Source organism: Macrosteles quadrilineatus, unplaced genomic scaffold, assembly GCF_028750875.1.
Source record: "Macrosteles quadrilineatus isolate MER2022 unplaced genomic scaffold, UCM_ALF_1.0 Scaffold_1__1_contigs__length_201487025, whole genome shotgun sequence".
NCBI classification, from domain to species: domain Eukaryota; kingdom Metazoa; phylum Arthropoda; class Insecta; order Hemiptera; family Cicadellidae; genus Macrosteles; species Macrosteles quadrilineatus.
Window position 1 is genome coordinate 8,904,510 of NW_026542594.1, and position 27,903 is coordinate 8,932,412.

Consider the following 27,903-nt stretch of genomic DNA (forward strand, 5'->3'; position numbering starts at 1 on the left):
ACTACCGGTATGAATAAAAAAATCCATAAATATAGCCTGACGGCTAAAATCTGAGTCGGCCGAGTCCGTTGAAATAGCCCGGGGACTATAATATGAGCCGGTGTTACAGTGTAACTAAATGGTCGATTGTGAGATACCCGTCTACTTTAGAGGCTTGAAACTTTTGTAGCGGTCTATAGGGATGTGGCCGCATATACTGTATGTATGGTCTTTGAGTTTCTTGACTTATAGGGTAAATACAGTGTTGCTAGGTTGATACTCCTGGACAACCACAGCTGACTTGCAGCCAGTTTTCATAACCGGAAACTAACCTAAACAGTGTTAACACATGTTTTTAGTGTTGTAGATGGTTGAAGTGAGACGTCTAGTGACAGTAGTTAAGTGTTTTATGTAGAATAAAAATAGCCTCAATCCAATAAAGGTCATATTTGCCACCAGAATGATATATAAGCTAAAATGTACCTAATTAAAACTTGTAAACAAAACACCTTTTATCCAGACTTTGGGGTTGGTCATACACATATCTGGGCCACAGCAAAGGACTTTCTTTTAATATTGCGGGCTACCACAATGACCGGGCACGGCTCATAAATGATCCACCGGGTAGGGAACATTAACTTAACTTATTAACTTTTGATATTCCCTCATTCTAGATCAGCTGCACCAAATTTGGAACATTTTATACATTTTCAGTCATCGTTATAATTTGACCTTACTCATGAGAGAGTACTAGTAATAGAACATCAGCCAAGTATCTAAACAAGTATAATCTTGGGAATATAATGAAATGGAGTCTACTATACAGTTATAGCGATGTTTAATCTGTATGAATTAATTTCACCACTATATGAACAAATATTTGATAATGATTTATTTACAAACGAATAAAGAACTGTACTAAATCATAACGTAGTTAAAACTGACTATTTTCAACAAAACTAGCAACAGCTGTTCATAATAAATACTAAACAAAGTATAGACCAAAGGCACAGCAAACGCCACACAGTATAGTTTTAGTTTCAAAGTTCAAGTTTTAATTATTTTTGTCCAGTTGTAAGCAGAGGAACAGACTGTGGACAAATTGTATCTTTCCAGTGAGGCACACACACTCTGTGTCTAAATGAAGATATGGGAAATTTGAACTTTATTTTTTGAAACAGAGTTTCAATTTCTGTAAATTGATGTAGGTTTATTTTAATTCATCTGCAATATAAGCTAGATGGTTTGTTGTTGGGCGTTACACACTGGTGTATCTTATATCTGAAACATCTACCTCCTAAACAAACTGAGACTTACACAGTCATCAGTCCAACACAACACAACATCCCTCTCAAAAAATACTTGTCACGGGCGACTGGTTTGTCTGTGTTTGATCATAGACAAAAAGAATTAAATATAGACCGTCAGCTGTGCTGCGGTTACCATAGGTTCTGGCGCACACCGCTGTGAGCGCCACGGTAGTTACAGCGTACGCGCCGGAACCTATGGTATCCATGGTAACCGCAGCACGGTTGACAGTCTATATTTCATTCTTTTTGTCTATGGTTTGATGCTACAACATGTCATTTGACAAACTAATATAGGCAAGGTCAATTTATAACAATGTTTTCTGACAAGATTTTACACTCGCCACAGAAAATTGTAACAAACATGCTAAGGATATAACTTAAAAAAAGCGTTCATGATGTATTCAATTCCATGTGACATTCATTTGTCGTTTGACAAAATGTGATAGGCCTACACTAGTGTGAAACAGATTCCTGAAGTTTGACATGCTCTGAAGTCTGAAGCAACAAAAAGGGATGTACCAAACACTCACAATGTGGCTGCTGAACCAAGAGTGATACTGGTGATAGATATTGTAGGAACAATGTTTGCCCCTTCGCAATCATATTATCAACAAGTGGCTTTATGTTGCAGAGTCCACCGTATGTGCTGGAGTATGAGCAGCGAGTGTTCCGCAGAGAGCTACATGTGAGATTCCACTCTGCCAGCCAGGACAGTGATCACATCCGCACCTACCTGTGGCCAGCTCTACTGCAAGGCCCCGCGGGCCCGTGTGTTCACAAAGCTGTCGTCATTACCTAATCTAACCATCTCCCTATCCTCTCTCAGCCAGTCATCACTGTTAAGTAGTGTTAAGATCAATGGTAATTTATGCTGACTTAATCGTTTTCAACAAACTCTGTCTTACATTGTGGTAATCTTTTTCTTATTTCGCTATCGGTTGTTTGGGATTTCCTCTCCTTTCTGTCTTTAAAAGCTTTATTACAGGTTGTTATGTGACTTGTGCAAGTATAATTACTGATTTTTAATAAACATGATTAAATAGCATATTTCCATAACAAGAGGAGAAAGTGGAATTTCACATGTTCGAGACCATAAATTATGAATGTTATGGTCAACAAGTCCCACACTTCACTTTGTACGAAAATATGAAAAACACTATCATTTGAGTTCTGAACTACAGTAGATAATTTTCAATACGTTACTGAATAATCATTAGGATATTAACATTTTTTCTTAAATTAGGACAATTTTTAAAAAAACTAGGTCTACTACTGAAAGTGCAAAATTTAAATTTATTATGCAGTATGCGTGTGACATTGGCATACCCTACAGCTATCATTTGAGTTCTGAACTACAGTAGATAATTTTCAATACGTTACTGAATAATCATTAGGATATTAACTTTTTTTCTTAAATTAGGACAATTTTTAAAAAACTAGGTCTACTACTCAAAGTGCAAAATTTAAATTGATTATGCAGTATGTGTGTGACATTGGCATACCCTACAGCTGCCTTCTGTTAATGGAAAATATGTTTTACATTGGAAAACCTTCCCCAGTAAACAATAGACAGCTGTACGTAAATGTGACCTTCCATTGGTGATAAACAAGCAGTTAACAAAAGTAGTGTAAGGAAAATTAATTTAAATGTCACCTTATTTCCTACATCTCTTCTTATTTTAACTTTATTTTTATGTCTGTGTAAAACACCTTTGTTTGTTTAATTTTAAGATCAAATTACTTACTGATTTTATTGAAAAATATAATAAAATAATGACTAAATGAGGCTCCTTCTACTATAAAAAGTTGACTTTTTGTACGCTTATTTATAGCTAAAGATATACAGTTGAACCTCTATAAGACGAATTTCAAGGGGTACGGGAAAAATTCGTACTATAGAGGTATTCTTAATAAAGAGGGTCGTTTTATCGAGGTTTAATGCTGCTGTTATTCTTCTTATAGAGGTTTCTCCTCGCTCCAAGGTTTCTTCAAACAATGACTGAGGAAGGAGGAGGGATAGGTGGGGGTTTCATGTTGAGACAAGCTTCTGTTTGTTTTTAAAACAACGTACTATGGAGGTTAAGATTATGATAAATTCGTCTTATAGAGGTCAAATTCGTCTTGTAGAGGTTTTGTGCTAAGAATATTCGTTTTATAGAGGTTAATCAGTCCTAGCCCATGTCACAAACAAATTTGTCTTATGGAGGTTTTTAACTTAATTACTAGGCTACGTTGTATAGAGATGTTTTTAGCATTGACCTATATGAAAGTGTCAAGGGGATTAAAAAAAATTCGTCTTATCGAGGAATTTGTTTTATCGAGGTTCGTACAAACGAGGTTCAACTGTATTGATTTTGAATTAAGTTTCCTACATATCTCTCAGTTGTAATAATAAAAAGAATCAGATATTACTTTAATTGTGTAACTACCAAGTAGATAAAATGTAGCTGGTTAAAAATATTATTTTTTTTAAACAAATATTTGGCATACATGTGTAAATAAAGCATGTACTGGATTGGGGTCATTAACATTTTGATGTTGGGAGAAATCTTGAGGGGCCTACTCTAACTACAACTTACAGTTATTGCTGAGAACATAGTTATGTTATTGGGTTTTAATATTTTTTTTTTTCTTGCAGGAAGTTTTCAGTCAACTGAGATCTTCAACTTTGCTCAGAACCCGTTCTAATGGACTGATGTTTAGTGACTATAATCACCATTTGTACAATTGTGTAGTGTATTGACTTTGTAGTATTCCTAACCAAATGAGACACTTTACCCACCTGACTTGTATTATTTACTCTTGCCAGTCTGCTGATGAAAGTAATTTATTGATGTTAGTTTAACTTAGCTTATAATGGGATGTTTAAATAAATATATAATGTTAATTTTGTTAAAGGTGTTGAATTTTATCTATTTCCCAAGAACGCTTATTTTTTTATTACTTGTTATTTTATTTACTGAAATCTTTTATTATTTATATTATCTTTTATTTATTTTATTACTCAAATCTTTAACTATAAAGGCAAACACACACTGCCGTCTATCTGTCTACCCCTACAGTTGCAAAAGGAATTAGCCTTTGATGAGGTGGAAAACAGCCTGACATAAAGAGTAAGTACATAATTTATTCAACATATTCATTAATATTGATAAAAATATATTTGGAGCTTTAAATTTGTAAAAATGACCACGCTTAAGATTTTGCAGATCATACTAATTTTCAAAGCGTGATAAAACATTGTCTGACCAGAACAAAGACATAAAACTAAAAAGGCTAAACCGGTAACCGAGGGGACGGCTGACATAGTAGTAGGGTGAGGGTGACAGCTAGAATAGTGCCTAGAGTGGCTGAAACTCTAGCCTTGGGTGTCAGTTGAAACTCATGTTCTTTTCATATTTAAACTAGAGATATGGATTTAAGTGAAAGGCGACAACCACAGAAAAGTTGGAAAAGCAATGGTGACAACATCAGTAATCAAATCACCTTGTACTATCACACATCATAATTAAGTTATCATATTTTACCATCAGACATCATTAGAGGTTAAGTGGTAGAGAGGACTTACAAGTCCTAACTTCGCCTCTTAAATAAAAGACATTTTTCTTTTCATTTCATCATCTTCGACAATTATCTTCTCTGAAAAAATATAAATCATACCCGATCACAGTATCATCTGTGAGTGTCTATTGCAATTGTGACATCATACAACCCCTACGCATATATATAATCATATAAGCATATATAAGCATATATTGCAATCATAACAACATACGTATGTTTTAAGCATCTCTTGTTATGATCATCTCCCACAATCATGACATCTATGATCACGACCCGTAATCACGACAATATCCCTTTAAGTTTATTGAGCTGTCATGGGATTACGTAAGTAATTTAGTCTTACACTATAATTTCCTGCAATCATGATTTTCTTACCGTAGGTGACAAAATTAATAGAGTACCAACAGAACCTATAACTATAAGTAAATGAGTAAAATGAGTAAAACCCTAGACTATAAGCCATATGTGATGATTATTGAAGAAAATTTGAACTCTCCAGTCCTATACAAAACCATTTACAGACTTTTCTCCGCGTTTCCTGATTGGCTGGATAACTTAGATGGTGAATTCAATTACAGTACCTATTTTTAAATTTAGTTGACAGCATCATAAATGGCTTTTTTATGTAAATGTTTAAGGTGGAGGAAATGTTTGAATATAGCCAAAAGTATATATTTATTACGACGAATATGTCCTTTAAGTGTGTTGCGGATCTTGGCTTTCGGGACAAGTGGTAGATTCAATCTCCGGCATTAAATAAGGATTTGAAGAATGCTTTCCCTAAAAGTGTTTAATAATTACTTCATAAAAATACCACTCGCATAGAAACAATTAGAAGTCTGTTCGGGGATTGAGAACCAAAATTAAAAAAAAAACTGAACCGACAAAAAACTTAGTTAATATTTATTTTATTTAATGTCTCAATTGCATCCATGGTTCATAATTTCTCTTCTTTTGAACGATTTCAGAACTATTTTATTATTAGAATAATTCCTTAGCTGAAATCATGCCAATTTGCTAGTGAAGTGTGAATTCATTACTTGTCTCCTCTTGATGAGGCTCAATGTGATACTGTACCCCTCTCCTCCAGCTTAAGCTGGGTTTTCCTAGACGCGGAGTCGGTCAGCGGAGAGCGGACAACGGAGAGCGGACTCAGCTGGTCTTAGGTAATTTAATGTTACTGTTTTCCTAGCAGCGGAGCGGAATGCCATGTTAATTTCAATTCCGCTCTCCGTTGTCCGCTCTCCGCTGGCCGACTCCGCGTCTAGGAAAACCCAGCTTTACGTCCTACTAACACCTTAAATAAGGTAAGTATTGAAAGAATACAATTTTAAATAGTCATATAATATTAACAAAAAAAACTTAATAGTAACGATACATATACATGAAGTAACTTCAAATTATTTTAGATTGCAAGCTTACGCTGGTTATCTGGACTTCTTGTGGCTACAGATTCTCCTGAGATCCAAGGGTGCTATTTAACTTAGGTTGCGCAAATATTTTCACTGCTAGAACATAATTCACTGCTCATCTGAAACATACAATTAATTACTTATTATTATTATTTCACAACTTTTGGTTGGTATCCTGAAAACGACAGAAATATCTTTACTTTCACAGAAGTCTCGGAGAATAAAATACAGCATGAAGTAACAACCTGTCCTACTTTGACTGTCTCACATTTAATAATGATTACTCTGATTCACTACCCAACTAATTATTTGGTCTTACAATGGACAAGCCTTTTCCTTAATTTGGCCTACCAGCTTCCCAAGACTTAAAATTATAGCCTAGTTATTGTTTGTTATTAAAATTCTACTGGTACTGTACATTACCTAAACTTAAAAAATTATCGTTCAGTTAATAGAATCTAAACATGGTCACTATTTGTGGAGAGTATTTACCAGTAGCCGTGTAATTTACCTGATGATATGTGACTAATGTATAGGCTTGTTATATAGTGATTAGAACATTTCATTAAAAACAGCCGATTGTTGGACACCAACCGACTAGTTGGTTCAGCGACCACAGAATTAAAATAGACTGGCTATGCCATATAAGCCTTTACATTGCGGGTATTGAAGCCATGTCGGCCTTCTTGGATATGTATAGAAACGTCGAGCGGGCCTAGAGAAGTGTTTTAAAATGTTCAGTGCTCCCATTTCATTTACACTGTTGTTTTATTACCTTAACGTGCTCAAAATGCTTTGAAACTTTACATACTTGCTATAGATTAGTGTAGGATGATAATGGTATGTTTATAAACAAAAAATTTAAATAGTTTGCTATTATAAAAATTAAATAAAGTTCAAACTGTTTTATACATTTTAATTGGTGACATCAAAAAGTTTCATTCTGAGGAAGCAGGGCTGGCTTAACCCATACGCGAACTACGCGGCCGCATACTGGCGCCACGAAAAAGTGGCGCCGTGGCGCCAACGGAACATTTTTGTTTTTTATGTAATTTTGTTTATTTTTGCTCAGAGTTCAAGTATTCAAAGCACCACAATAAAGGCATTTATTCTGTTTGTACCAACAGCACTTGAAAAATGCATATATTTGTACAGCACTACAACTCAAGGACTCAATGCCATTTGCAGTTTCGATTTGTAGTGAGCTGACACTTGGCAGTCGGCAGCGTACAGCGCGGCGCCTGTGGGTTTTATTTCACGACTCACTCACTAATGCCATTGACCATATAATACTCGAGAAGCGCGCAGCGCCACTTGTCACAACATTCTAAGTGGCACTGATTCGGGTGTTCGCTTAACTCTGAAAAATTCCTAGAACCGGCCCTGCGAGGAAGTTTTTTTTTTTTTAAGGCAGGTGCGTTATGTAAAGAAATGTAGCCAGAATACTATATTTACTGAAACTTATTTTTAGAAAAAAAATAGCTATTGTAGTTTTGATAATACAACAGGTATAACACAAGCTTCGTAATGCGGTTCTGGCAACTTGAACGCACTCCCAGCCTCTACTGGCCGGATCGACTCCTGTTCCTCCTGTCGAGCCCTGCTTAGGGATTCCGAATTATATACCCAGGAAGTTAATATATGTTTGTTGGTGACATTTTTAGTCTACCAACCGCATCATATCAATATTCATATTAACATATGTATTCATTTGCATCAAAAATAATAACTAACGGTTTGTAGTTAGGCCCATAAGAATAAAATACAAACACAGTCATTAGTCAAATCAGTAAATCTGTATATAATTATAAAATCAAATACTACGTCAAATTGCTGGTAGCCAAACAAAAATGAATAGTGCTAAATTAAGGTGGTTATATAGAATATATAGTTATACCACAATGGCAAATACAGTTATTTATTTACAAAAACAAAGAGCATAAAACATTGCAACGACAACGAGCTTCATACAACTTTAAATCTAATAATCATAAACAATAATATCAATTACTCTTAAGAATTTTGCATCTGTCAATAAACATTGTACATTTAGTTATAATTGTTGTAGTTTAGTAAATTCATGTTTAACTAGTGGCTTGTAGGGACATAAGTCCCTAAATACCCCCGCCGCAGCAAACCTGCAGACTAAGCGAATTCCCATTGGAACCTGATTGGATTTACACTAAAATGCCTCCATAAAAAATATCACATTTATTTCCTATTTAAATAGAATTAGTTTAACGAGTACTTAGGTTTGCTGCAACAGGGAGGGTAAAAAAGTGTTTTTTTTTGTTTTTTTTTAAATGTTAATAGTTTAGTAAGGAATGAAAGTATTTTCCAAATTCGATCAAAATATGTTCATAAACAAGCAAACTACAACAGTTGACTTATTGTCCATAAGAATAACATAGGAATTTTAAATTTACAATTTTTTGGAATTTTCTCCGTAACCATTAGGCGCACAACAACACTTCAACATACTAAATTATTTGTTTTTTTAAGCTCTACAAAGTGGTTTGGAAAGAAATTGTAAAATTTTGTGTTTTTAGGGTCAAAAATGGGAAAAACCTATTTTTACCCCATAAAACCCCATATAAAACCCCGTTCCCATAGTCCGATCATGCTGGTTCGCGAACTCGTTTGAATAAATGTAAGTTTACACGTTTATACCAAATTTGATCAAAATCGGATCATTTTTGCTCAAGTTATCGCGCTAACGGACACATATATATATAAATATATATATATATAAATATATATATATATAAATATATATATATATAAATATATATATATAAATATATATATATATAAATATATATATATATAAATATATATATATATGAATTTGAACGGATGGTGTTTTTGGCCTCTAGGGACCTTAAAACGAAAAAGTAAATCAGTCCCGGGTCCAGGTCTTACCATGAGTACTACGGTAATAGCTTATTCCCTATATGGGAAATTCGCTAAAAGCTCAATAATGTAAAACAAATTCTAATATTTAAAAACGCTATTACCGTTTTCCAACTTAATCTTGAATCGTTTAACCCGTCCAGGGCTAAATGAAGGTTAATTATTTTTTGCCAAAAATCAAAAACTAAAGTGGTTGTGTTTTGTACTTATTTCACTTGAAATAATTCATGGATCATAAAAAGATTTTCCTTAGGGCTGAACTAATTTTTGTACAAAAGTTATGAAGAAAATAAAATTTGATTTGACGGATATAAGTTTATCCGTCTTTGGTCCACAAAAAATATAAGGTGGACGGATATATCGGTCTGCCGCCCTCAGTGATGATCACAAAATATGAACACTGCCAATAATCTTGAGTATATTCTTGTGGGCGGCAGACGGATATATCCGTCAACCTTAGGCTATTCCTTCCCTTGTTTTATTTTTTATCCATAAAAATTTATCTATCATTCTGAAGTAAATCTAATAAAACCACTCAGTTCCACTCCCATGTCCTCAATCCCATTCCCCGCCAAGACTTCCACTACGTAAAGACTGTTCTTCAGGTTCATCATGTCCATACATTCCATACTATTATTTTCACTGCCAAGTATAAAACCCCCCTCAGACATACTTTTATTAAGCATCTCAATAACATCTTCAAATTTCAGATCGTTTGCGTTAGTAAATTTAACTCAATTACATAAAAAAGGTACAAAATACAAAATGAACATCACTCACTAACAACCATGTGTGAAGTGACAGCAATATTTACTTACACACACTCTATGGTGCAAAATAGCCGAAACAGCTGCGGCAATTATTATTACCACCCACAAAAACAAAATAACATATTTATAATGTAGTGTAATGTTTATTACCCTATTATAAACAATATATATCAATTTGTTTTTTGGACGGATATATCCGTCTTTATCCCAGAAAAGAAATTTCTTGGGACGGATATATCCGTTTTCAGCCCTGAAAGATTGACGGATATATCCGTCCATAGCCCTGGAAGGGTTTTATTTAGTCAATGTGGTTATTTCATGTTAAACGTTAAAAATACACAACTTTAAAAAGTTTCACTCTAAAATAATTTATTTCAACTTTCTAAGACGTATTAATTTAAAATAACAACTTCACCAATATTTCTGAATTTTTAATTTTTATGAGGCCTTTCGCCAGCTATGCTGGCATCATCAGACACATCACAAAACAATCTGATTTTCTAAGACGTAACTAAAAGTCTGAATTATTATAGGTAACGTTTATATATTTATTTAATAGATTTTTAATAAGGTTTTTTTATTAAGTATTTGGTATATATATTTAATGGTTTACATAGTATACAGTTCATTGCGGAATTGACTGGCAAATGAGTAATCCAAATGTAATACTGCTTATTGGCTAAGTGATAAATCAAGATCAGCTGTATTGAAGTAAACAAAAATCAGCAGTAAATGGCTTCTAATGCTTATAATGCAAAATTATCCATTTTTTCATAAATTGCCCTTTAAGGTCGTAATTGCTTTCCAAAGGGAACTTTCCACGATTACTAGAAAAATACCGGTATGGATCATAAACATAAACAAATGACGTTTTTGGCCCGAAAATAAACATTATTTGACATTGCTTAAATGGAACGGCCAAAACATATGTTCAATGCTATTATATAGGATTCGGGCCAACAACGTCATTTATTTATGTTTATGATCCATACCGGTATTTTTCTAGTAATCGTGGAACTTTCCATATAGGCCTACTTAATGTTAAAAATACCTCAGCTGTTTTTATTTGTATGTTATTCTTTCAATTTATTACCTCATTAAAATCTGTTGTGATTATTTGTTTGTAATGCTGTATTCTGTTATGTTTATTTCAGCTTAACTTAACCAATCAATAGTTTTTTATAATAGGACCTACTTATGAGGTCAAACGGGTTGAATCCCGTGGGTAACAGCTAAACTTAGTTTAAATAACATTAGTTTAACGAGTACTTAGGTTTGCTACAACAGGGAGGGTAAAAAGGTGTTTTTTTTTCTTTTTTTTGTAAAATGTTAATAGTTTAGAGGGGTACACTTCCATATCTGTTGGCGCAAACAACCGAATGAGTAATATTGATTATTCGATTGTTTAATTCGATATATTGATTGATATTACTCCAGGCACGGTCTGGCCAGGGCGGCTGGTCGGCGATCCCCGATTGCCTCCGGCTCAAGGGGGCCTCCAAAAGCCAAAAAATCAATTCAAAAAAATTTAGTTATAATAAAAAAATATGTTGTTTAACTGTTTCACAGCGACGTGGTCTTGCAAAAACAATTTTTAATAAACAATACTCTTTTTTTTAAATTGAATTACAGTTAGGGGTAGCCCCTTTAAGTACAGTGATAGTCACTCGGTACTAGAGGATAGTCACCGATCTCACTGCAACGCAACGTTCGAATCACCTCAGTGCCCAGCGCTCCGCGGTAGTGACGAGACATTTAGTACAGGTAAAATAATACAAAAACACTCCATATACACAACAAAATTTGTACATTCATGAAATTTCACTTGTGCGTTACTAATAATATGAGAAACGAAGATCCGATGAGTCCCCAAAATTCTGGGCGTCCTAAGGCCCTTTTTTGGGCCCTTTTTGTTCCGAAGGGCCCTTGTTCCTGAATAATTTTGTTTTTACGTTTAAGGTCGAGTGAGGTGTGGTTTTCGATGGTTTTAGTTATTTTAAATCGATTGGGACTAGCTTTAAGTGTAGGCCTATTAAACCACTCCATAAAGGGTGTTTCGAAATATTATTACTTTTTACGATATTTAAACATTTATTCATAAAGTGATAAAATTAGTTACCGTACCTCCATGCTCTATATAAAAGGAGATTATTATTGATAACTGTTATTCTTTACTATATAAGAGGGAAGGATCACAAGGAGTAAGAGAAAATATTAAATACCCGGTCACAGCAAACCTGCAGACTAAGCATATTTTCATTTCCCCGATTTTCAATTAGGCCTAAATCTAAAATAGCATCGAGTTTAATGAATACTTAGGTTTGCTGCTACAAGGAGGCTGATAAAGTGTGTTTTTAGTAAATTATTAATAGCCTAGTATAAAACAAATAAATTTGACAAGTTTTATTAAGACATATCTAAAAACAAACAAACAAAATCGTTTTACACTATTCTCCTTAAGAATAACATGGAATATTAAATTTACAATTTTTGAACTTTATTCGTAACTAATACACTTACAAAACACGTTAATATACTAAATTATTTGTTTTCTTTAAGCTCTTTAAAATGCTCTACAGAAAAATTGGGAAAGTTTGTCTTTTGAGGGTCAAAGATTACAAATTTTTACCACATAACACCCTGTTCCATGGACCGATTATGTCGGTTTCGTTAAAATTGAACCAAAATTACTCGAGTTATCATGTTTACGGACACGTATATAACATGGATATATTATATTATATATATGTAGGCCTATATAAACACATATATAATATTTTGAGTGGATAGTGCTTTAGGCTTCTGGGGGCATCGAAATGAAAAAGTAAATCGGTTTCGGGTCTATGTTTTACCATAAGACCTTCGGTAATAGCTTATCTCCTATATGGGATGTTTGCTAAAAGGGGATGGATTAAGTTTTACACTATAACGTAATAACATAGGTTACTAAGCAAACATTTCAACTTTTAAGGTGGTGTGAATAATCTTTCAACGTGTTTTTTATGCAAATCTATTAAGAACAATTATTTCAAATTGATATGTATTTTTCTTAAGTAGCTAGTATTTAAGTTATTTTTTTACATTGATTAAAAATTAAAACAATTGTATTTGTATAAAACCTTACATTAGGCCTACATATTAAAATGAAGTACTTAAGCTATAAAGCTATTTTGCTACAATTTCCGTAGTATCTCTCTTTACAATTCCATCAACACAATAATTATTCTCAGACGACTCATTAACAATTTTATTATTCTTAGCAACTTGTCCATCTTTACAGATTTTGTCCAAGTTGGTGTTCAAGCAGGATTCCCCTTTACAAACCTAAAACCTTGCATGTTGCAGAACAGGCAACACCAATCTTAAAGCACGAACAATGTGGTACAAAAACACCTTTCATACATACTGACGTTTGCAACTTGTATCTTAAGTTCCTCAAACTTATTTTCGATCAGTACAAGTACGGTTATCTTTCGTGGTTATGACGACCAGGACATCACTAAGACATCAGAGCAGCATTGTCGGTAGGCCTACAAGCATTTTTGTCCTGAACAATGGGAACGAGGTTTATGGGGTAAAAATTGGGTTTTCTTATTTACTTTATACTCAAAACACAAAGTTTCCCAATTTTTCTCTGGAACATTTTAAATAGCTTAAAAACAAATAATTTAGTATATTAACGTGTTTTTGTATGGTTATTAGTTACGGATAAAAATACAGTACTAAAATGGTAAATTTTAAATTCCCATGTTATTCTTTTGTAGAATAGTGTAAAATGATTTTGTTTGTTTGTTAATATATTTTGATCAAACTTGTCAAATTTATTTGTTTTATACTAGGATATTAATATTTTACTATAAACACACTTTATTAGCCTCCTTTTAGCAGCAAACCTAAGTAATCGTTAAACGCAATGCTACTTTAGATTTAATTGAAAATTAGTATAACAAGTAAGTAAAACGGAAATTCGCTAGGTCTGCAAGTTTGCTGTGACGGGGGTATTCAATATTTTCTCTTACTCCTTGTGATCCTTTTCCCTTACGTAGTAAAGAATTACAATTATTTTCAATAGTCCCCTTTTATATAGAGCATGGAGGTAACTAATTTTATTACTTTATGAATAAACGTTTAAATATCGTAAAGAGTAATAATATTTCAAAACACCCTGTATGGAGTGAATCAATACACTTAAAACTAGTTCCAATCGATTTAAAATGACTAAAACCATCGAAAACCACACCTCACTCGACCTTAAACGTAAAAACAAAATTATTCAGGAACAAGGGCCCTTCGGAACAAAAAGGGCCTTAGGACGCCCAAAATTTTGGGGACTCATCGGATCTTCATTTCTCATATTATTAGTAACTCACAGGTGTAATTTCATGAATGTACAAATTTTGTTGTTTATAAAACCCTATTTTACCTGTACTAATTGCCGTGCCGGCGCGTCTGCGATATGTCTGGTGTCTGGACTCAAGCAGACAGCTTACCGTAGCGCTTGTACTAGTATAGTGATGGGACAAAATCGGATTGAACTGGATCGAGTTAGGTATCGTTTTATTTGACAGATTCAGAGCTTTCTCCTGGAGGTCTGTCTCTAAGCGCTATTCATTTTAGTTCCGAAAATATTGTAGCAGACAGCTGACGTGCGTATTTGTAAACAGCTTGGTTAACCACCGATGACTGATGTGTTTTATTACGCTTATCATTGTTTTAGTGTTAAAAATCAAAAGTAGTGATAACTTATACGTGGTGCATTATAAGAAGATTTAAGTGATTTTGAAGGGCTGGTTGATGATCCTGAAAAAGTAGGTAGTGATATTGATGTAAATTATCAGCCAGATTCCTAGCTATGGTTAGGCTATGCATTCTTAGCTAAACGCTATGTACCGAAATCTGTTTTTTGCCCATAACTTATTTATTTGCAAACCTAGGCTACTTCCTTATATTATTATATTTTTGGAATCCTCATAAAATTCTGAACAAAGTGGCTAGTTTAAAATATTTGTAGACCTATAAATTATAATAGTTTATTGAGCGCAAACATAAATTTTTTTCATTTATTTTATAATTTTTGAGAAATGTTGACCCCACAAACATATTTGAACATTTTTTTTTTAATGTTTTTATTTCCTACATTGAAGCCCATAATTTTACAAACAAAATTAGCCTAACTTATATATAAAACAGTATACTTTACATTGTTTTTAAGTTTCTAAGATACACTTTAATAAAACCCTGCGATTGCGCAATAAATGGGCGAACATTAAGACCAAAACTAAAGACACTCTTGGAGGGTTAAGCTCTACAAAATGGTTTGGAAAGAAAATACTAAATTTTAAGTTTTTTAGGGTCAAAAATGGGAAAAACCAATTTTCGCCCCATAAAAACCCCCCATACCTTAAACCCCTGTTCCCATAGTCCGATCAAAGGCTGCACTTTACTTGACGTCCTACACTCATTCGATTGTTTTTTCGATTCGATATTTTCATTCGATTGTTTCATTCGATATATCGTTTGGTTAGTTAGGTTAGGTTAACCTTACCTAACTAACCAAACGATATATCGAATGAAGCAATTGATTAATCGATATATCGATCGACATTTTCATTCGAATGAGTGTAGGACGTCAAGTAAAGTGCAGCCCGATCAAATTGAAAATATTGATTAGTAATCACTATTTTAAAATATATTTATATTTATTAAGTATAAAACAAAACTATCATAGGCCTAACCTAACCTAACCAACCAAACTTGCTGATGGTCAAAAAAATCGCATGAAGGTTTACTAAGTTAATCGAATCGATAGTTTCAATCGATATTAGCGTAGCCCAGCTAAGAAACTATACCCAGGCATTTATCTTACAAATCCTTACAATGTGTCGGTCTTGCAAAATAAACCTTGAAGAAGGCAAATGTATTCTTAGGGTTCCACTTGCTACTATATATAAAGCCAAAAGTACTTATGAACTTTTGAGAAAACTACAAGTCACACCCCCATAAACACAACTTAATTGGCCTAGACAAGAATAAGAAAAACTAATAAGCATATTTTATTTATGGTCCATGGCTATCGAAACATGACGTAGGCTATGTAAGTTAAGGGAAATTAAACTTACAAGTCAAGGAAGTCGGAAAAATGTCCTACTTTTGGCCTAGTCATCATCATCATCGTCATCACTAGGAACAAACAAATCGTTTTCTTCAAGAAAATTTGCTATGTTTTTGCTGATGGTCGCTCCAATTAATAGTCCTGGGACTACAGCACAAACGATTCCTACCAGACCGAATGGTGTTTTCTGAGGCTCTGGTAAAAGTGCTCCTGTGGGTGTAGTAGTTGCAGATCTAACTTGGTGATTCTTGATAAAATTGACAGAATTGTTTCTGAATAATTTTACGACCCTTGAGGACGCCATCTCCGATAATGACAAATAGTTAATAAACTAGACACCACAGCACGAGCTTAGTTCCTGAGAGCTTAGAATAGATCTATTTTGGTATTTGATAAAAGCAGTGTAGTTCCAAAACCAAACCCAACCCGGCCAAAGCCAAACCAATAAGCACAGCACACAGCACACTGCACTGCAATCAGCACTGCAGTCTGCACAATGCACAACCACAACTGTGAACTGGCACAACACTACACAACCCACTTCTTCACAGCACAGCTATTGTTTTTTGAAAGCAAAGGCAGTAAGTTTTGTTTAGTGTTTCTGTTTACTTTTAGTTTTCCAAACAAGTCAACAAGACAGAGGAGCACTCGAGCAGACGAAGAATTAATTGCACTATTGCAGAATGCAGATGTGGATGAGTGGGAAAAAAGAGTTTTTACAGGCTGTAGGATCTAACCAAAGTAATTGCATTGATTATAAAACAATACGTGTAGTAATGGTTGACGAAACAATCCACTACTACGTGTATTATATAGTGCATTGTCTGCTTGCAACATTGAGCGAAGCAAGCATATTAACTGTAATATTACATGTCATTCATTCATCATTAACATTAATTTCTCTATTATTTTGTATATTTCTCTCATAATGTCTGTTAATGCCCCTGATAATGTGTTATCAGTTATTTAATATGTTCTCCTTGTTAATGTGTTATTTTATCCAATTTTGTTCAATGTTATATAATATCCCATCACCCCACAGAAACATCATCCTATTTTATGTGACAATATTTATGCCAATTCTCTCCATACCTATATCCTGTACTTATCAAAAACCAACAATAATCATTTACTTAGAATAATATATAATTGTAAGAAAATTGCAATATAGTAATAACATCTTAAATATAGTATTACTTTTCAAAATTATCCAAAGAAAATCAAAATTACTGTGGCAAGTGTCATTTATGTGAATTAACCAGCTGTACATAATTTCAACAATGGACATGGACTTCCTGAGCTTTAACCATTGCCTCTGCCCAGATCCTGCCAACTCTTCACAGTGTGAACATCATTCTAAGATATATACAAGCGTCTACAGCCTGACTGATCACTTTTTATTGCAAACGAAAAACTGCAATCATCATATGATCGATATAGCTATGAAGGTAGGCATAGTAAACTGTAATGAGAATATCCGTTTGACACAAACACGATCTTAGCCTAATCAACATAAAAGTTCCCTTAGATAATTTACTGCATAACATTACGATATGTTTATCCCATTTTACATTGCTTTGAAGAAGAATTCCTAAAAACTTAACAGATTTAATACTCTCGTGGGCATATGGCCTCAAACAAAAGGGACTGCCTAAAACGCTGACAGACTGACTGACAATGGTATTACTCCATAAGACACATAAACGATGCCACAGAGTGCCACAAACGACGTACACTATTGAAATTTGAAATATATGTAATGGGTGGAGATATTAATCTTCTGTATAGGCATATCAATACTATATATTAACCAGAAGTTCTTAAAAATGAATTTAAGATTATTTATAAAAAGAGTGCCACAGGTTGCCACAAACGACCTACAGTATTGAAATTAAAAATATGTGTTGGGAGAGAAAATATTTATCTTCTATACAAATCTGAACATTGTATCTTAACCGGAAGTTCTTAAAAACGCACCTAAGAACTATTCATAAAAAGAGTGCCACAGACTGCCACAAACCACTTACAGTATTGAAATTTAAAACATGTGTTAGGGGGGTACATATTTATCTTCTACATGAATTTGAACAGTGTACATTAACCGGAAGTTCTTAAAAACACACCTAAGAACTATTCATAAAAAGAGTGCCACAGGTTGTCACAAACGACCTAAAGCATTGAAATTTAAAACATGTGTTAGGAGAGACCTTATTTATCTTCTATAAAAAATCTGAACAGTGTATCTTTTTATTAATAAACTTAGGTTCGTTTTTAAGAACTTCCGGTTAAGATACGCTATTGAAATTCATACACATTATAAATAATTGTTGTCCTAACACATATTTCAAATTTCAATACTGTAGGTCATTTGTGGCAACCTGTGGCACTCGTTTTATTAATAGTTCTTAGGTTCGTTTTTAAGAACTTCCGGTTAAGATACCCTATTGAAATTGATACACATTATAAATATTTGTACTCCTAACACATATTTCAAATTTTAATACCGTAGGTAATTTGTGGCAACCTGTGGCACTCTTTTTATGAATAGTTCTTAGGTTCGTTTTTAAGAACTCCCGGTTAGGATACACTTTTCAGACTTATACAGAAGATAAATATGTACTCTCCTAACACAGGTTTTGAATTTCAATACTGTAAGGCGTTTGTGGCAGTCTGTGGCACTCTTTTTATAAATAGTTCTTAGGTTCGTTTTTAAGAACTTCCGGTTAAGATACCCTATTGAAATTGATACATATTATAAATATTTGTACTCCTAACACATATTTCAAATTTTAATACCGTAGGTAATTTGTGGCAACCTGTGGCACTCTTTTTATGAATAGTTCTTAGGTGCGTTTTTAAGAACTTCCGGCCAAGATACACTGTTTAGATTTATATAGGAGATAAATATGTACCCTCTTAACACATGTTTTGAATTTCAATACTGTAAGTCGTTTGTGGCAACCTGTGGCACTCTTTTCATTAATAGTTCTTAAATAAATTTTTAAGAACTTCCGATTAATAGGCCTATATCCTATTGAAATTCATACACCTTATAAATAATTGTATTCCCAACACATATTTCAAATTTCAATGGTGTAGGTCATTTGTGGCAACCTATGGCATCGTTTATGTGTCTTATGGAGTTATAACATTGTCAGTCAGTCTGTCAGCGTTTTAGACACTCCCCAAACAAAATTCCAAATTTTGAGTTTTCTGTTCATTAAGACAAAGTGAATTTGCAGCTGACCAGTCCTTAACAGTCATTAACCTTGATTAGAACATTTTTTTGCAAATAAGACATCATTACATTGAATTTGAACAGCCAAATCATCAGCAAACAAAAAGAATTAACATGGTCATTTTAACAGCAACAGATAGGTCATTCACATATATAATACACACATAACATTCTTTTCAAAATGGCTCAACAAAAACACTTTGTCTATATGCAGATGATGCAAGTTTCAAAATTAGTAGCAATACAAAAATAATTTGGAACATAGTTCTTCTTCAGCTTTATTGGGTATCCATAACTTTTTAAATAATCACAAACTATTATTAAATACAAGTAAAACCAATTTTATCATGTTCAATGCAGGAAGAAGTAAAAATTCAGTAAATCCAGTAATAAAAATAAACAACCACTCTTTGGAAAAAGTTGTTTCTACCAAATTTTTAGGCTTAACATTGGATGAAAATTTATCATGGAATCTCCACATAGATCATGTAGTTAACAAAGTCACCTCTGGATTGTATGCTTTAGGATGTCTAATTTTTGCTCAGTAAATACATTAAAAACAATTTATTTTTCTCTTATTGAATCAGCAATCAGTTATGGCATTGAAATCTATGGAGGTACATCAAAACAAAATTTGGATAGAATTCTTAATCTTCAAAAAAGGGCGATAAGAATCATAATGAATTTGAATTTTGGTGATTCGGTTCGTCAGCATTTTACAGATTTGGGCATAATGACTGTTTACAGTTTATATGTTTTTCACACAGCACTTCATGCTAAAAAACTAAGTATAAACAATCTGGTTCCCAGGTTAGGTGACAGCCATTCCTATTTTACAAGAAATAGAAATCAAATTGCCATTGATTTCCACAGGCTAGAGTTTTATAATAAAAAAACATTAAATGCGGGTGCTAAGTTTTTACTACGGCTACCTGTGGAATTAAGAAACGTTAAAGATGTAAAAATGTTTAAGAAAAAATTAAAACTGCATTTGACAAATAAAACATTATATAAATTTGATGAACTCTGACAACCATACTTTTTGTTGTTTATGATCAACTTTTGTTTTAAATATGTACCTTATGGCTTATGGAGGAAATGTAAAGAAATTAATTTGTTAGCTGTAATTTAGCATAATGACGCCATTCGATGTATACCACTGTATATTATATGAATAAAGACATTTTGAATTCAATTCAATAATAAAAAATACAGGACCAACAAAATTGAGCCCTGTGGGACACACCAGTTCTTACATCTAAAAACAGCCTATATAATACACTGCTTGTAGTCTCTCGGTCAAGTAAGATTTCGGAGTATATTTTATCAATGATAAAACATAGTACTCATGTTTTATCTATGACGAAACACAGAAAACAAACCAGCAAAAACAGTGGTACGTTTTTCTCTAATGTTTAGCCAGAGAGTAGTGACTCTAGTTATATATAATCTATTTATATATAATCTATTTATCTCAATGGTGGCAACCCTGTCTCCACTCCGCCCACACACATAACGACCTTCTCACCGCAGTATTTCACCTTCCTTTTTTTTGAACTTTTGGAACAGTTACACGGAACTGTTTGGAATAGATTTGTTAAAACCGTTACATTACAAACAAAGAGTTCCATTCCATTTCCTTTTTAGGTGTTCATTTTGTTTTTCGTGGATCTCTGCCTTCAACCTCCATTTTGTCTAGTGATTGGAAACTTTATCTTAAATCGATGGTGTAATTTCAAGTTAAAGAGTTCGGGATCAGTATGTCTGATATTAATATAAAAAAGTTTGAATGTTCAATTTGTGACAAATACTTTGCTAGTAAATTTAATTTAACGCGCCAAACACGTAATGTGTATGATAGTTGTTGTAGTCAACAATCTGACTGTTCAAACAACCCGAAAAGGCTTATTTGCCCAGAGGGTGATTGCTCTCATCAATTTTCGTGGTTTGAAAACTTGATCCAGCATCTGGAAGATGCCCATGTCATTGAAATAATAGTTGGGGAGCTGAATTTCGAAACAGAAGAAGGTAAGTTAAATTTATTATAATTATGAACTTCACAATACTGTATCCATAAATATAACTATAAATATAATAATAAAACTTTTGATTTTAATTTGTGCGCTTTTTCATTATGACTCCTGCTCCATCAACAATACACAATACCTTATACTTTATAACCTTTCTCATTGTTAGCAAATTTAACAAAACTGTGCAATTTCTTTGAATAGTTTTCCTTAGTATGCTACTATATCATTATCTTTTATGAATAAGCCGGTTTTCGTGATGTAATGTAAGAATAATTAAATAAACGAAACCAGTTAACTAACTTAAAGGTTATGTCTATAAAAGACTTGTTATTATTATGAGGAGGAGCAAAAAAGGTATATCATAATAATTAAATTTTTATGCAGGAAAAATAATCGAGTTGAGAAGGAACGGAGCTATTTGTAATATAACGGTTTCACCTAACCTATTCTATACTTTTTGTCATAGTTGCATCCCAAACAGTTCTGTGTAACTGTTCTAAAGATTCTAAAAAAAAGTAAGGTGAAATACTGCGGTGAGAAGGTCGTCACACATACACACTCACACTAGACAAGACAGCCAAGACACACAAACAAACAAACACAACACCTACCTGACCTGCTGAACGAACACAAACAAACACAAAGGTGCTGCTGAAACGTCAAGTCGTGAAGTGGAACGTCGAACAGATTTGTTAATATGCTAATTTAGTTTAGGTAGGGTTGATTTTGGTTAACTTAAATTTCCTTGAATATTATATTTTATATTATAATTAAATTTGTCTGTTATTTTATTGGTTTCTCCAATTTAAGACTAGTGGTACGGTACCCTTGGTGGCTGAAAATTTAGAGGATCAATGGGCCTGTTTGGAAAAACCACTCCTGTGGACCCAAAGGAACAGGTAGGTTAGCTAGACTTGTCTCTTGAACTGTAGCAATTTAATGTTTTGTTGTTATAGCCTAAGTTAAGTTTTGGGAATAAGGGGTACAGTTTCTTAACTGGGCTATGCTTATATCGAAACTATCGATTTGATTAGTAAACCTTCATGCGATTTTTTCACCATCAGCAAGTTTGGTTGGTTAGGTTAGATTATGATAGTTTAATTTTATAATAGATATATTTAAAAATAGCGATTATTAATCAATATTTTCAATTTGATAGTTTCAATCGATATTAGCATACTGGTAGCCCAGTTAAAAAACTGTACCCGGAATAAGTCATTCCATAAGGAGAGAGAGACTCTGTGGTTTTATAAGCCTGACAAATCATTGTTCTTATGCTTGTGGTATTTAGGCCTAAGTTAGCTTAGTAGACATCGATTATTTCATTCCGTTTGTTAGGTTAGGTTAACCAACTAACCAAACTTGATAAGTTATATCGAATGGAATGAAATAATGATAAGATCGATCGATATATTCATTTGAGTGAGTTTAGGACGTAAGTTAAACTAAAGTGCAGCCTAGTACCGTAGATTTCATTAGTTCTATAAAACACTAGGCCTATAGGGTTAAACCTATTACCTTAAATTCACTTTCCCCAACTCACCTAAAACGTCCTACAGTGGTGTAGATAGACCCTTGTCAAGGGGGGGATACTGGGGGTTCTGGGGGTATAGGCAAAGGGGGGTCCGGGGTCCCCATCTTAAAAAAAATAACATCTCTAAACACTGTTTTTTAAGCATTTAGGAAATGAAATCTGGTGTTAAAAAACTTAGGCCTAATAAAATTTTAACTTAGGTATGCAGTTTTGTAGGCTACAGTACTTATGAAATTAAACTTTTTGCTTTGATTGCAGGTAGGCTAGTTTTTTATCACATTTAGTATTTTAAAAGTAGGTACCGTAGCCTAACTTACTTAGGATTTTTGTTAACTCTTATATAATAACATTTGACGTTAAGTAAAATCGTTTAACTTAAGTTAACACTGAATATTATAACCGTAATAAGTTACTTATGTTAATGTGACTTATGGCCTAACTTATTTTTTACATTTTATTTCAAAGCTGAGTAATAAAATCACTTAGGCTAACTTAACTTAGGCAAGTTTAAAAAAAATATTTATCTGCATCAACGTTTCAATTTTATCTTGACTGATTAGAAAGTAGGTACTTTGAAAGAAATAGGAGAGTATCGAAGGAGGAAAACAGTTGGCATATAGTAGGCTTAAGTTAGTTAAAAAAATGCCGCGATATTTTAGTACAGAGAGCCTAAACCCCACCGGACTGGGACCAGAACCTCTCTGCCGTAGTAGTTCTCTCAAGTCTCGAGGACCATAATTTTACGGAATTAGATATGGTGGAGGGGAGGGGTTGGGTCCAATGGGTGGGGTTTGGTCTGGGGGGGAATGACATTGACTGCAATAACACGTGACGTGACATACAGAAATATTTAGAGTGACCCATGGGAGTCTAAATATCAAACATGTTAACTTAGGCCCACTTATAATTGTTCTTTCAAATAGGCTACTACACTTTTGGTTATGCTTTGAACAAAAATTGAATATAACCACGAAAATACAGGTTAAAGCAGGAAACCCACTAGTCTGACGCTCTCCGACATGACGCCTTCCGCCAAGTCTCCGACATTTTCCGACGCCTTCTGCTATTTTAAGGCATTAACCCATTGGTCCAACGGGCTCCAACAGTAGGCCTCCGACATGAAATACACCACCACTACAACAGTGCCAGTTGCGATGGAACATGTGATCACATACTGTTCACAAGAAGTAGTTAGGGAGATAAGAGCAATAATAGGGATCAAATAATAAAAAAAGTCCATAACATTTATGAGTGGTGTCGGCGGTGTGAGTGTCACTGTACCTCATTCCTAGAATAGAGTGAAGGTCAAAACTCACGGATATTTGTTAGTTTTGTTCAGTTTTGTAAGAGGCTGGAAGTATCTTCCGTGTGCGCCCTGCTGATTCTCGTACAGCCTGGTGGCAACTTCCGTAATGCGACCTTTAGCTTAGTGTGTGTGTTGATTATTGTGTGTAAACAATTACTGTAAATAATTTTTTTTCTTACGATTCATGTCATCACTGTAGTAAATATATCGTTTTTACTAGATGACAGAAGAAGTTAAATTTCAAATTGCAACACTCTTAGCCATGCTGAAAGGGAGATTCACGAACGACATATGTTGGCCTACAGAGCCATTTAGTATTAAGATACCCATTATGTTAAATTACTTAAAACATCAGGTAGGCCTATTGAGAGTGTTATCAATTAAAACCACAGATAGGACATTGTGATAAAATTTTAATTAACTTCTTGAATATATTCTTGTAAATGATTTCTATGTTATGTTTTGTTATGTTATGTTATCTTATGTTATGTTAGGACATTTGATATAGAATAATACAGTAGTTTAATTTTATATTTATAAAATCTAAATTAAATTATTATACATTTAAGAGTTCACTAAACATATTTTTGATGTTTAAAATTAAAAATAAAACTTAATTTGTGCACTAAAATACAAATCTTACTTCATAAATGTTTGTTTTATTGACCTGGAAGTCACCTCTGGGTGCGCCCTCTCCCGTTTTGAAAACCAATGCTCTGAAAGGTTAACATTAGGTTTTATGAGTACCTAGGATTGCTGAAGTTTGGTTTTAGTAAAATATTAATAACTTAGTATAAAATAAATAAATTTACCAAGTTTGGTCAAAATATATTTATCAGAAAGCAAACTAAAAGTTTTTACATTATTAAAATAATTTTTTTTTTAAATTTTCTCTGTAACTAATAATTGTACAAAAACATCACACACTTGTGATCACATGTTCCATATCTGTTCCACATATTGCAACCACACACAAAGCTAGACAGTGACTAAATTTAGGCCTGGTGTACGCAGAGTGGAGAAATGACGGATCCGACATCCGACAAGAATGTCCCAGAGAGCAATGTTGTTGTGACGTGTCGGATCGGAAGGTGTCGTGTCGGACTAGTGGGTTACAGTCCATTTAAAGTCATGCAAAGTAATTTTGTTGGAAGGTGTCGGAGACTTGACGGAAGGCGTCGTGTAGGAGAGTGTCGGACCAGTGGGTTTCCTGCTTAAATCGTAGTATCAATAGTCAATCAGCAGATCATAGTATTAGTGTCTTTAAGTGTTGCCAACCTATTTCTAAGCTTACACAGATTACATGCATAATAAAACCACGTATTTTGTGTTGTTTGGTTGGAGTACTGGTTTGCGCCAAAGTAATCCGTGCGACAAAGTAAGTTAATGCAGCAATTGGCAGCTTTCTGTACTAAAATTAGTGTAAGAAAGCCAACTTTTTTGGGTGACCGTAGGAAAAATATATTGTAGGCCTATGTAAAAAATAAATGCACTTAGGCTACGGTACACTTATTAAATATCAATACCTACCTACAGTAGGCTATGTTACCAAAACATGCATTTTCATTTTCATAAAACAAATCAGATAAGTTAAGCTTTGATTTTTAATTTTTTTTCTAAGTAATAAAAAAGCTAATATTTTTAATTTTTTTTTATTTTTGAATTGGCTATTCATGTTCTTTATGCAGACAGATTATTTATAAACAGAAAATTGAAAACTAGAGGTTAAAATAAGCTTCCATTAAAAAGTTATTACATTTTTAATGAACCTCTGTATTTTTGTGATTTTTAATTGCTACTGGAGAGTCTTGTGTAATATCAGGTAATAACTAGGCCAATGGGATAAGTGTGTCAGGGTTTAAAGAACAAAAATTCATTTTAGATGTGCTAACGCAGTTTACTAAGAATTCACACAAAAATGAATTCCTAAAGAATAGCCAATGCTAAATAATATGTTGATCTGAACAATAGATGTTTCTCTCAGACCAAAATTCCTCTGAGATGTTGGGAATGGAGGATCAAATTTACATAATATTTTATCAGCTTCCACTGTTTGAATGCCTGGGACAGTTGGCCAGAATAAGTGCTTGAACCCACTTTTATTCATGTAGGCCTAGTTTTAACTCTTAAATAATTGTCATGCCTTCTTTCCACCACACCTAAAAAAGGATTACAATAAGTTTAAATTGAAATTATACATTCCAATAAGATTGCTCAGCAAACAGTTGTATGTTAAAAATCAGATGCTAGCTTTAAACTATTGTTTTCGATCAAGTTACGGCAAACGTTTTAGGAAACACGCACGTACCGGTACCTGTTCAAAAGTATTATTTATAAAATGTTGTTTAAATTTTAAAATATCATTGATATTAAACCATTTTTAAATTATTTTCCTTGTTTGTAAACAAAAGTAAAATATTGAAATACCGTATGTATACATAGGCCTACCTGGGGATACCAATCGTCGTCGTAAATAACAATCACCCAGTCTCCTTCTTCTGCGTCTTCTGTATTGTAGGTAGAACTTTTGAGAATCATAGATCTCATCTACTTCTGTTCATGCCAATCATTATCTTCATTATAAACGTCATTGTCATCTGAGGGAATGTAAACTTCACGGTACCTTAACCTTTTGCAGTACCTACTTGATTTCAGTACTTGCATTTCTGAACTCCTTGATGTTGCAGTTCTTTGCAGGGCTACATGTTTTTTACTGGCTCTCTCAAATACAAAAAAGATTACACCTTTAATTTCCAGAGCCCTGTCAAACCTTAAACCCTGTGCTTTGTCATCTTCTACATTTTTCTCCTGTTCAATAAAAAGAATGTTTATCTTTTTACATTCTTTCTCAGCACAGGTAGGCCCATAGAAATCTTTTGCCGAGTTTAAGATGACTTTTCTACTTTTTACTGCTACCCAAACTGTACCTTTTACAATTACTAGCCTACCTATACCGTCCACTGCACCTTTGCCATGATTGGCAGCAAAAAAGTTATTTAATACTTATAAAAAGTTATAAGTATTTGTTAAGTCTTATAACAGGAATAGAACATGGGCCATTCGTCTGGTTTCCCGCTGAAGGATGGAAGACGCTGTCGGCAAGATACAGGTTGGTTGGGGTTAGATGAATTGATAGCTTTTGAAAAGGAGTCAGCTAGTTTATCAATAGCCGTGGACACGATGGCTGACGATGTCAAAGGAACTGACGGTTCCTCATTTAGCCACCTCTTGACTTTGACATTAGAGTCCTCCTCAACTGTAGCAATATTGAAGCTTACCCTGTCAGGGTCTTCATTATCTTCCAAATGATGACTGCCCAAGACTGAGGCGGACTGACTACTTCCCAAGACCGAAGCAGCCTCAAGTTCTGTCCTTACTCTCCGCAGACGCTTCTGTCGTTCTAGTTCTCTTGCTTCAGCTTGACGTTGTCGTTCCATTTCCCTCTCCTCTCTTCCCCTCTGTCGTTCTAGTTCTTCAGCTTGATGTTGTTGTTCTAGTTCTTCAGCTTGATGTTGTCGTTCCAGTTCTCTAGCCTCGAATTCTCTTTGGCGCTGCATTTCTTTTTCTTTCTGCATTTAGGGTATTTTAGTTTGTTCATTTCTTCCAGTTGCTGTTGAAGTAACCGGCGCTTGCTGGAAGTTGAAGATGTGGTTTTTGTCTTAGTGGTTTTGGAGGTTGACTATCTCTTTCTATGAGTTCATCATTCTTGTCATTTACATTTTCTGGGGAATATTT

The 27,903-nt window shown here is 33.8% G+C and overlaps 3 protein-coding genes across 4 annotated transcripts in view; 2 read left to right on the forward strand and 1 right to left on the reverse strand.

Moving 5' to 3' along the window:
• LOC128982471 (uncharacterized) overlaps positions 1-4,186 on the forward strand; it is a 60,938-nt gene extending 56,752 nt beyond the window's left edge. The window contains exons 8-9 of the mRNA XM_054401436.1: positions 1,921-2,150; positions 3,928-4,186. Of these exons, the coding sequence (XP_054257411.1) occupies positions 1,921-2,088 (168 nt within the window). The 3' untranslated portion in view covers positions 2,089-2,150; positions 3,928-4,186. The remainder of the gene's footprint in view (positions 1-1,920; positions 2,151-3,927) is intronic.
• Positions 4,187-6,176: 1,990 nt separating this feature from the next.
• On the reverse strand, positions 6,177-16,723 carry LOC128982732 (essential MCU regulator, mitochondrial). Its single transcript, XM_054401674.1, has 2 exons — positions 16,068-16,723; positions 6,177-6,384 (listed from the first exon to the last, which is right to left on the reverse strand). Exon 1 carries the CDS (start codon positions 16,362-16,364, stop codon positions 16,104-16,106), a length of 261 nt encoding a protein of 86 aa, XP_054257649.1. The 5' UTR covers positions 16,365-16,723; the 3' UTR covers positions 6,177-6,384; positions 16,068-16,103.
• Positions 16,724-21,993: 5,270 nt separating this feature from the next.
• LOC128982420 (charged multivesicular body protein 3) overlaps positions 21,994-27,903 on the forward strand; it is a 35,146-nt gene continuing 29,236 nt past the window's right edge. The window contains exon 1 of one of the 2 annotated variants that reach the window (XM_054401386.1): positions 21,994-22,227. In XM_054401386.1, coding sequence (XP_054257361.1) covers positions 22,183-22,227 — 45 coding nt within the window. In that variant the 5' untranslated portion in view covers positions 21,994-22,182. Of the gene's footprint in view, positions 22,228-25,225; positions 25,547-27,903 lie in introns of those variants that run through there. The other variant, XM_054401381.1, reaches the window with a different exon arrangement.